The 12,042-nt window shown below is 43.3% G+C and overlaps 1 protein-coding gene across 3 annotated transcripts in view; it reads left to right on the top strand.

The window, feature by feature from the left end:
- Positions 1-12,042, top strand: part of EPB41L4B (erythrocyte membrane protein band 4.1 like 4B) — a 150,805-nt gene that overhangs the window by 100,403 nt on the left and 38,360 nt on the right. For all 3 annotated transcript variants that reach the window (XM_054520416.2, XM_054520417.2, XM_024252799.3), the window contains exons 16-17: positions 3,162-3,385; positions 6,477-6,595. In XM_054520416.2, the coding sequence (XP_054376391.1) occupies positions 3,162-3,385; positions 6,477-6,595 (343 nt within the window). The remainder of the gene's footprint in view (positions 1-3,161; positions 3,386-6,476; positions 6,596-12,042) is intronic.

Genomic DNA, 12,042 nt, shown 5'->3' with positions numbered 1-12,042 from the left:
ACTTCTCCAGACATCCTGCTCTTTCAACCACCGTTCCTTTGCTCATACTATTCCTTAGGCCTGGAACAGCTGTTTCTACCTTTTCCACTGAAAAGAAATTCTACACACACACAAAAATGACAAAATAACACACCTCCTCTGATTTCAAACATGTGGGTTATTAATTGGAAAAACCCAACTACTTCAAGCAATAAATAAATAAAGGCATTTACTGGAGCTTATAATTGAAAAGTTCAGTGGTAATGCCAGCTTCAGGTGTGGCTGGAACCAGGAGCTAAAATGATACCATTAAGTTTCTTCTCTCTCTGACTACCTCTAACCTCTGCTCATCTTGTCTTTCTTTGTGCATTGGCCTCAGTCTCACAGGGACTACTTCTCTGTGTCCAAAAAAGATGTTCACGAAGAGCCCTAACTTCCATCATCCTTACAGCCAGAGCCAGCTTACCCATTACACACAGTAGTCACACAATACTTAGACTCACAATACTTTCAGGATCCCACAAAAAGGTTTTAAATATTTTTAAAATAAGAAAAAAATGGATTTTCAGTTAAAGAAAATGTTTTAATATATGTTATTAACATATTTACTTTTATGCAGTTGTGAAATTTAATTTTTAGTTAATTTTTATAGAAAATGGACAAAGGCAGCCGGGCACAGTGGCTCACGCCTGTAATCTCAGCACTTTGGGAGGCTGAGGCGGGTGGATCACGAGGTCAGGAGATCGAGACCATCCTGGCTAACACGGTGAAACCCCATCTCTATTAAAAATACAAAAAAAAAAAAAAAAAAAAAGCCAGGCGTGGTGGCAGGCACCTGTAGTCCCAGCTACTCAGGAGGCTGAAGCAGGAGAATGGCATGAACCCAGGAGGTGGAGTTTGCAGTGAGCTGAGATCGCGCCACTGCACTCTAGCCTGGGTGACAGAGCAAGACTCCGTCTCAAAAAAAGGAAAGAAAATGGACAAAGGCAAAAGTGCTTGTGGCACAAAAAGGCACAATAAGGCCCTGCTTGCCTGTCACAAAGAAAGAGAGAGGCTTCCTTTCAGTTTTCATGTGTTAAATCTTAGGAAAAACTCTGATTGTCCCTAATTGGATCACATTCCAGAACACTCTCATTAGAAGGATGCAGGACTCTGATTGGCCAGGCTCAAGTCTCAGGCCCGCTCCTGAGGAGGAAATGTCAATCCCATACAAACACAAGGAATGGGGTTTCCTATAAGAAAGAAGATTCTGTTTCAAGAATTGTCCAGCAAAACCTAACTGTCTTCCCCCGAATGCTCTTTCCCTTACAAACACCTTCCCCCAGGAGAACTGATTGCTTCCACTTCTGCATTTTCTTAGCAGTTTGTTCTAGTATGATTGTAAGTGACTGAATCACAGAGCTTCCTACTCTGGAGTGTGAGTTCCTTGAAGACAGAGTGAAAGAGTGGGCAGTAGAGATCTGAACCATGGCAATGAGCAGAAAAAGGGGTTAGCCCTGCCGGGGAATAAGAGGAGGGGATCTTTATCTGGGTCTTAAAGGCTGGAAGTCTTCCTGGAAGAAGGGGTATTTTCACTGGGTTGACAGATGAGGAAGGACTCCAGGAGGCACCAAGAAGTAAGAGGCATCGGGATGGGAAGGAGTTAAGGTGGGAAGTAGAAGGACGTAGCAGGAGATGAGGCTGAAAAGAGAAGGGGCCAAGACTGGGGGCGGGGGGAGGTGCTGTCAGTGCCACATAAAGGATTGTGGCTTTTATCCTTCAAGCCAGGGCTCTTCACCTGGGTCCATGGAGAGGCTCTAGAGGGCCTGATATTGTGTGTAGAATGTTGTTTGTTGGTTCAGGGAAGGTTCGTGGTATTCACCAGATTTTCAAAGGGGTTTCTGTCTTAAAGTGGTTAAGAATTATTAGTATTAGGCTGGGTGCGGTGGTTCATGCCTGTAATCCCAGCACTTTCGGAGGCTGAGGCAGACAGGTCACTTGAGGTCAGGAGTTCGAAACCAGGCTGGCCAACATGGTGAAACCCCGTCTCTATTAAAAATACAAAAACTAGCCAGGTGTGGTGGTGTGCACCTGTCTGTAATCCCAGCTACTCAGGAGGCTGAGGCATGAGAATTGCTTGAGCCCGGGAAGTGGAGGTTGCAGTGAGCTGAAATAGCGCCACTGTATTCCAGCCTGGGCAACAGAGTGAGACACTGCCAAAAAAAAAAAGAATTATTAGTTTTAGAGATATATTCAAGCTCCTCGAAGAAGGAGAGCATGGTCTGGAATGTAGTTAGAATAGCACTCTGGCAATTACTCTGTGGAGGATGGACTAAAGGAACGAGCAGAGACGGGGAGAGCCAGCAGGAATCTGTTACAAGAGTCTGGGTGGGAGATGACACGGCCTTCAAATGGGGCAATCCTAGTTGTTTTTTGTTTTTTTTTTTAAAGGAGGTGGTCCACTGGAATTAAAAGATGTTGTAAGCTGGGCACAGTGGCTTACACCTGTAATCCCAGCATTTTGGGAAGCCCAGGAGGGTGGACCACTTGGAGTTTGAGACCAGCCTGGGCAACATGGCGAGATCCTGTCTCTACAAAAAATTTTAAAAATTAGCCAGGCATGGTGTCATATCCCTGTGGTCCCAGCTGCCTGGGAGGCTGAGGTGGGAGAATCGCTTGAGCCTGGGAGCTTGAGGCCACAGTGAGCTGTGTTTGCACCACTGCACTCCAGCCTGGGCAACACAGCGAGACCCTGTCTCAAGAAAAAGATGTTGTAGCAGTGATGTTAACTGGAGCTTTCTGCATGTTGTGGGTGACAGAGAGGAAGAGAAAGTGACCCCAAGACTTCTAGTTTGCATTATGATCTTGTCATAGGATTATTTACAAATGATTTTTTATTATTGTTTTTACCTCTTCCTCTCATTTAGAGAATGCCTTTTAAAAAAAGAAATAAATGTTATTTCATTTAATTTCAAATAATTCTTTAAGGTACAAGATTTAAAGTCTCTGATATATATAAACTTCTACTTGGCTCTTTTTCTTAAGTATAATATTACCATTGTGTATACTTTATAGTAACTATGGATCTATTTTTTGAATTTATTTCTTTCAGTGTTTAATGCCTAGAAAACGTCTTTGAAAGTACACAGAGGGCTTGCAAGGCATTTTGCTTTTCTAAATCCTGACTGTGTCACCCTCCACAGCTACCCGCTCCCTTCCCCAGTGCCCAGCAGCTCAGACCGGTTGCCTTTTGGCATTGAGGAAAATGGGGGCACGCCGTTCCTCACCGCAGCTTCAGGAAGGCATCACCACCAGCACCAGCACCAGCATCAGCACCAGCACCACTCAAACTACAGCCTCTCACTGACCCTGGAGAACAAAGAGGGGCCTCTGAGGTCCCCAAACTCCAGCAGCAAGTCCCTTACAAGTGAGTAGGGGTGGAGGGGGCAAGGCAGGAGAAGGGGGAGCAATGCTGCAGGGCATGAGACTTCCCTAGATTATTAAGACAGACCCTTGTGGTGCAGCACACAATGGTGGTCATGTTATGCTGGGCTACCAGGTTTGGGCCAGAGTAGACAAGAGCCTTATGCATTTGAGTAGAAGCACTTTGGGGATTATGGCTTACCAATAAACTCTAATTTCATTACAGGATCACAGTTCTCCACCTCCTTTCTTTTTTTTTTTTTTTTTTGAGGCGGAGTCTGGAGTCTGGCTCTGTCACCCAGGCTGGAGTGCAGTGGCACGATCTCAGCTCACTGCAACCTCCCCCTCCCAGATTCAAGCAATTCTCCTGCCTCAGCCTCCCCAGTAGCTGAGATTATAGGCATGTGCTACCACACCCAACTAATTTTTGTGTTTTTAGTAGAGATGGATTTTCACTATGTTGGCCAGGCTGGTCTCAAACTCCTGACTTCAGGTGATCCACCGACCTCGGCCTCCAAAAGTGCTAGGATTACAGGCATGAGCCACCGTGCCCGGTCAAGAAGTGAAGGCTTTTGAAAAGTGATGAAGTCATGAGAGTTCCACTCTTATGAATAGATCAGTGCCTTACAAAAGAGCTGGATGAAAAAAATCCCAAAGTGCTGGGATTACAGGCGTGAGCCACAGTGCCCGGCCTCTACCTCCTTTCTTAACAGTTCTCTGCCTCTGCGGTACCCAGCACTGGCTTGAGCAATGGAAAAGAGGAAGAGGGGAGGGGAGCGATGGCTGGACTTTCTACTTTCTTCACATAGAAAAACCCATTCTATCCCATTTTTGACATTCCACTTGAGAGAGCAAAGTGGTGTCAGGTAGATCCAATCTGTCTACTGTTATGGGTCCCAGAAAGAGAAGTTACAAAAATAGAGAGTGAGCAATTAGAAATTTTATTATTTTATTTTATGACAGGGTCTTGCCATGTTGCCCAGGATGGTCTTGACCTCTTGGGCTTCAGCAACACTCCTGCTTCAGCCTCCCAAAGTTCTGGGATTATAGGCATGAGCCACCATACCCAGCCCAGAAATATTGTTAGCAATATGATAGACTGAGTTTATATCTTTTAAATCTAATAAAAATACGGGCTTTGATTCTGCATGTCCATTATTTTATTTTTATAGAAACTCAATTTTATTATATGTTACCGAAGAATTCATCTTTGGTATGAACAGAACCTGTTGTTTATCAAATGTGGTTTGAAAAGTACTGAAGGCTGGACGCAGTGGCACATGCCTATAATCTCAGCTACTCAGGAGGTTGAGGCAGGAGAATCGCTTGAAACTTGGAGGCAGAGGTCGTAATTATGCTTGTAATCCCAGCACTTTGGGAGGCCGAGATGGGTGGATCGCCTGAGGTCAGGAGTTTGAGACCAACCTGGCCAACGTAGTGAAACCCTGACTCTTCTGAAAATACGAAAATTAGCTGGGCATGGTAGCGTGCACCTGTAATCCTGGCTACTTGGGAGGCCGAGGCACGAGAATCACTTGAACCTGGGAGGTGGAGGTTGCAGTGAGCCAAGATGGTGCCACTGCACTCCAGCCTGGGCGACAGAGTGAGACTCTGTCTCAAAAAAGAAAAGAAAAGAAAAGTACTGAAGTGGAGGCTTCGATTCTAGCTCTTACCCTTGAACTGAGTTCCCTCTTTGATCTTCTATTTTCTCATCCATGAAATAGGGTAGAGGGCATTGAGATGATGACCAAGGAATCTTCCAGCTCTGATATTGTGTGAGTCTGTGAGCTGGTGAGACAGGATGGGCCATCCAACCTTCACTTTGGGGCCACAGGGAACAACTCTGTGTCAGCTGAGCTGGAAATGGAAACTCGACACCCACTTGGTATTGAAGAATCAGAACTCTGTCCCTCATCACTATCCACGCTGCCCATGCCCTCGTCCCTGCCTCATCTTTGTATATCTAAATAACCATAACAGCCTCCTAAAGGGCACCCACTCCAGGACAGTCTCCAAATAGAAGCTGCCAAAGTCATAGTTCTCACCACATAACTCTGACCACATGCCATAAGACCTTTCATTAGCTCTTCACTGTCTGGGATAAAGTCCTGGCTTCTGAGCAGGGCCATACACAGACCTTGCGTATCCTGACCCCTGCCAAGGTCTTCATTCTTCCCTCCACTCCTCACCATACTCTAGCTACACAGAACTACTCTCTTCTCACAAAATACTCTACTGGGTCTCAACTCTGTCCTTTGCACCTGCTGTTCCCTTTGCCTGGAATACTTTTCCCCACCTTGTTGAACTCGTACACAGCCCTTAGCAGCCCATTCAAATGTTCGCTTGTCAGCGAAATGTTCTCTAACACCCATCCTCAATTCCGTCTTGCTCCTTTAGCAATTAAATAAACCTTTTCTCAGTCTTCTTCGGAATATCTCCACATGTGTCCGTCATCCCCATTAGATTAAAATTGTGTCTCATTCACCTCTTTCTTTCAGCTCCCAGATCCCAATTGCTAACGATACTTGGCACAAGTTTTCATATGTAATGAATATTTAATATTTAATGAATATTTAATGTATTAATGAGTAAATTCAAGCTGGAAGGAGAAATAGTGGCAAATGAATCCGAAGTAGCACAAAAATAAAAATCAATGGATTTGATTTTAGGAACATAACATGGCTTTTAAGGGCACATTATATGCCTGTTAGCCTGAACACTAATCTTTCCAATTTGCATAATGCTTTTCCATTTTTAAAGCATTTATACATAAATGACTTCATTTGATATTCACAGCAACCCTGCAAGGTAAGTAATTTTATTTTCATTTTTAAATGGCTCAGAGGGTCAGAGAGGCAAAACAACATACCCAGGGGCGTCCAGCTCCTGTGTGGGACAGTTAGGCCTTGAAACCTTGACCTCAGATATTCTCACACCCTATCAGCTGATGCCTACTCAAGGCATGAGAGCTGCTGGAGGAGGAGGAGGCCGGCAGAAAGGGTGCTGGGAATCGGGCGCTGGCAAGTGTCCCTTTTCCCCTGTATCTATCTGTCCTTTCAACCTTTCCTTATTTATTTCTCCTGGCTGCTTTGTAGAACTGAGTCCAGGAACACCTGCCTTGTTCAGTGAAGCCGCTGCCCATCTAAAGAAGCTGGAACTGGAAACTGTGAAGGCTGCTGGACCCTGGCCTCCTCTGCACATCAACATAAACAAGGTGCCAAGGGCCGGGGCTCTGCCATGGACTTGGTGCTGACATCAAACCTCTGATTACTACCCTAGCCTGCCTGCTAAACCAAGCGCCTTTGCCTTGGAGGGATCTCTATTCCATCTTTCCTGACATTTCTGTTCAGGCTGTCCTTTAGGAGCAAATATTTACTCACCTTCCTTTTGGGTGAATTATAGCATTAGGCGTCGTTCCCAGTGTTTTGCCCAACAGGCTAGATCTGTTTATTAGTTGTCTCTCCCTCCTACTAGACCGAAAGCTCCAGAAGGAGCATCCACATTTTGCATTTCTAGCTTTGCATTTCTAGCCCTCTATCTCCCTCTGACAATGCCTGGCACATTGTAGATGTTCAGTAACCATTTGCAGATGGAAGGAAGGGAGGGATTAAGATAGGGAGGGAGAAGGACACAGGGCAGAAGCCAGGCCCCCTTTTGACTAGACCTATTCTTACATCCAAATAGGCAGCCTTATAAAAGTCAAATTTTATCTTAGAACGATACATACAGTAGTATTCAGTATACATACAGCTGGATTCAGTCTGTCATTTAGTTCAACCTTCTCAATGTCTCAGACTAGAGGAAGGGAAATGACTTTCTCAAGGTTGCACAGCCCTTGACAACCTTCTCAATGTCTCAGACCAGAAGAAGAGAAATGACTTTCTCAAGGTCACACGGCCCTTCACAAGGTTGCAAGGCCCTTGACTCTCCATCCAGTGTCCTTTGCACTCCAACATGCTTCCTCGTTTTCTTTGCCAGCGTTTCTCAACTTTGGCACTAGCAACATTTTGGCCTGATGACTCTTTTTTGCAGTGGCTGTCCTGTGCATTGTAAAATATTTTGCAGCCACAATGCACTAAATGCCACTAGGGACCCCCATCCAGTTGTGACAACTGAAAATGTCTCCAGACATTGCCAAATGTTCTCAGAAGGGCAAAATCTCCCTAGTTGAGAACCACTGTTGTACATACATTTTAATTTTTTAAACCCCCAAAGGAAGAATCTTTTTCATTCCTGGTTGCTTTCTTCCATTTTAATGCTTAGCTTTGTCCCTTTATGAGAGGGAACAGGAAGAATTTGGAAGAACTGGCCTGTGCAGCATGGGAAGGTTATACCTCCTGCCCTTCCCGTCCCTGCCCTTTCCCATAATCCCTCAGCAGGGCGGCCTAAAGTTCCTCTGATTACTAATGGACCCCAACTTCAGGTTTAACCTTCAAAGCCCTGCTCATTCACTTTTTTTTCCTATACCACCCTCCGTGATCACCAGCCAGAGAGAATTCCTCCTGCAGGATGGCTCTGATAGCCATTCAATCAACAAATCTTTATTGAGCAGGCTTGCCCTAGCTGCTAGGGATTCAACCCAATGCACTGTGTGCCCCCTGATTGGTCTTCTTTTTCTTAGTCGCCTGGTTTTCAACTTTTCTTCTGCAGTATACACAATAAATGGTTTTAATGGGGGCTTATCCAGAGTTCGGCAAAATCCAAAAATATTTTGCAAGGAAATACAGCATATAGTGTAGCACAGAACTCACAAGCTCTATAGTGATTTGCAATTGCCATGACTATTGGTGGAGCATTGACAATAGCGGTTTGCTCTGGGTGAAGGCCTACCTGAGATACCTGTGGGTTATCGAGCATTTCCCTGGAGGTCAAATTACAACTCCCTTCCTATCTCCTCTACTCAAAGAAATTGGCCTGGCATGGTGGCTCATGCCTGTAATCCCAGCATTTTGGGAGGCTAAGGCGGGTGGATCTCTTGAGGTCAGGAGTTCAAGACCAGCCTGGGCAACATAGCGAGACCCGTTCCCCCCCCCCCCCGCCATCTCTACTATAAGTACAAAAATTAGCAGGGTGTGCTGGCGGGCACCTGTAATCCCAGCTACTAGGGAGGCTGAGGCAGAAGAATCGCTTGAACCCACGAGGCAGAGGTTGCAGTGAGCTGAGATCCTGCCACTGCACTGCAGCCTAGGTGACAGAGCGAGACTCCCTCTCAAAAAAAAAAAAAAAAAAGAAATGCATTAGTAATCAAATAAGCTAGAGTGATGTGATTATACAGATAATTTTGACTTTGTCCTGACACACACACACACACAAAAATATATTACTTCACACTTTGATTTTTTTTTTTTTTTTTTTTTTTGAGATGGAGTCTTGCTCTGTCTCCCAGGCTGGAGTGCAGTGGCATGATCTCGGCTCACTGCAACCTCCACCTCCCAGGTTCAAGCAATTCTGCCTCAGCCTCCCAAGTAGCTGGGATTATAGGCACACGCCACCACACCTGGCTAATTTTTATATTTTTAGTAGAGGAGACGGGATTTGACCATGTTGGCCAGGCTGGTCTTGAACTCCTGGCCTCAAGTGATCCACCCGCCTCAGCCTCCCAGTGTGCTAGGATTACAGGCATGAGCCACTGTAGCTGGACACACTTTAATTTTTTTTTTTTTTTTTTTTTTGGTTATCATCCATGAAACATTCCTTGCAACAGACCTCACTTCTCACTTCTGATCATGACACCAAAATTGGGAGCCACTGGCTTGGATGGCTTTTAAGGTTTTTTCCAGCCTCAAAGATCAAGAATCCTCTGATTCTTCTAAGGTTTGGATAACTTCCTGTTCTTGATTGAATGGTGAGATGTCATTTTCACTGTCCAGTTCCAAAGTTTGTGCCCAAAATTAACACAAGAATTTAATTCTCATCAGATTTTAGATGTGTAAACAATTTGTATAAACAATTTAAATATACATCTATCTGATCATTTCTTTATCCCCAAATGATATCCCCAAACCGATGGACTATTTCCAACTATAATAATATCAAAGCCTAATTGTCACTCATGTCTATGTTTTGAAATCTGTAATCCCATATTGAAGAACAAAGTATCTTTCCACAATTCAAATTGACTGAACATAAAATACAAAATACAGTCACAGGAAAAGAGAAAGCACAACATTCTTGAAGCCATCCTCCAGGCAGGAATGATACAGTCTTGGAACCCAGATGCTTATCTCCCACAGAGATATCTTTCATACAAATTCATATAATGACGCACAAATTTCCCAAAATGTGTATTGGCCTTCACCTGCGTCAGTTCGTATAGCAGAATATTACAGGTCTTGCATTGTCCAGAATGAACAAGAACAAGCCAGCTTGAATTTTATGTCCAAAAAAGCAGTTTAGAATTAGTAAATTCAAGGGGAAAATCAGTGCTAACTTTTCGTTCTTATTTTAGCAGGATTCTATTTTTTGAAGTGGGTCTTTGGTCATTACTGCCAGTATAACTACTTCCCCTTAAGCAATTGTCAAAAGCCTCAAATGGGCTTTATAACCAATTTGACTCCTGTATGCCAGCATACCATTCCAAAAAATTAAATCTAATTTTAAAATTATCTCTTCATGCACCAGTGAAATATCCATTCAATTATCTTGATGTAACAGGATTTACAAACACAAGATAAATTATCTTAAGGGTATACTGTAAACCTCACCTTTCAAAATAAATGTTACTTACTTGCCTGAAGGAGAACGTGGAGGCCCTCAGGATAATGAATCCAGTCAAATGAGTCAGCTTTCTTCAGATTCAACTTGACGGCTCAAGAACGATTGATAGCTCAGGATCGATCATTAGTGTTCTCACATCCAATGCTCTTTTTTTTTTTTGGTTACATATATTTGCTAACTAAAGAATCTAACCTGAAAGTGCCATTTATATCTGTTTTTCTCACTTGATCACCATAACAATCCTATGAAGAAAGAAACAGATTCAGCAGTACGATTGACTAGTCAGGAGCTCTGGCTTTGGAGTAACCAACGTCACTATTTCTGGCTGTCAATCTTGGCTCCTCTGCTTACTTCCTGTGTGACAATGGACAAGTGACTTACCATCTATCTGCTTTGTTTTTTGTATCTGTAAACTGGGGATAATGATAGTAGCTACCTTGAAATGAGATGGTTACATGAGGGGACTTGGTGAGACATACATATGAAATGCATAGTCAGCAGCTAACCCATAATAAGCTCTCAGTATATGTTGGCCACTGACATTGTTTTTCTTTTTATAATCAGAATTTTTTTTTTTTTTTGAGACAGGGTTTTGCTCTGTTGCCCATGCTGGAGTGCAGTGGCGCAGTCTTGGCTCACTGCAGCCTCCACCCCTGAGCTCAGGTGATTCTCCTGAGTAGCTGGAATTACAGGTGCGAGCCACCACGCCCTGCTCATTTTTTCTATTTTTAGTAGAGATGGGATTTCACTATGTTTCCCAGGCTGGTCTCCAACTCCTGGGCTCAAGTGATGCACCTGCCCCAGCCTCCCAAAGCACTGGGGTTACAAGTGTGAGCCACCGTGCCCAGCCCATGATCTTTTTTTTTTTTAAATGGTCGAAGTAAGTGAAAGAGCTGAGAATCAAATCTGTCTCTGCCTGTCTTGCTGTTACATAAAATTGGAGAGTTCTGCTTGGTCTACCAAATGCTTCTCCATATGTTTGGAGGTCCCCCTGGGAAACCCTACCTCATTTCTTTATTAAACTATATTAGCTGGCCAGTTGCTCTATACTTCCTCTAGCTTTCATAGCACTTAGTGTGTACCAACATGCTCAGTAGGACTTCTTAATTAGTGAATAAGATTCATGTTGGAACTTGAAGAACTTGAGAGCTTTATGACATTTGATTCTTGCTCTGGTGCATGGTGGCTGATATGTCACATTTAGTCCTAATATTACTGAACTGACCTCTAGCAATCACATGGTCCTATGTCTTTCTTATTAAACGCATCTCTTCTAATAATGACTGTATATTATCATAATCTTCTTTAGTAGGTATTTATTGGACATCTACTATGTGCCGGGTACCATATTAGCATTGAGATATGAAATGACCACAATAGGCATGGTTAACAATAAGACATTATTTCCCAAAATGTGGTGTGTATACCATCAAAGATGATTTCAGGTTGTACACATGGATGAGTACTTTTTATTTTAATAGTGATGTAAATATCATCATGTTTATTATAATAAATACAATAGTCACAAAGCCTATAATTTCAAAGATATTATTGCTTTTGACACAGTTCAAATAGGTGGTCCCAGGGTAATTCACCTTAACTGGATCACATGAATTATAGATACAAGTTCAGTGAATACATGAGATATGGCAAAAATTATAAAGGTCATGCAAATTACTGAAGTGCAAGACACTCTACAATAAGCTAACAAATATAAATTTCTTGTTGAAAATCACAATTTTCTGCAAGATTTTTTGTGAAACTACCAATGAATATTTCGTACCCTTCCTCTGGACCCAACAAGTCACAGAATTGAATCTTTCTATGTAAGAGATGGCAGTTATGGGGAAAATAACACTGGACTGAGGTTAGGAGGCTTGAACTAGGAGATGTCCTGTTCTGCCACTGGCTCTTGCCCCATGATGCTGGAAGAGCCTTTTCCTC

The sequence above is a fragment of the Pongo abelii genome, chromosome 13, assembly GCF_028885655.2.
Source record: "Pongo abelii isolate AG06213 chromosome 13, NHGRI_mPonAbe1-v2.0_pri, whole genome shotgun sequence".
Taxonomy (NCBI): domain Eukaryota; kingdom Metazoa; phylum Chordata; class Mammalia; order Primates; family Hominidae; genus Pongo; species Pongo abelii.
Note: the sequence above shows the minus strand (reverse complement) of the source record. Positions and strands in the feature narration are given on the sequence as shown.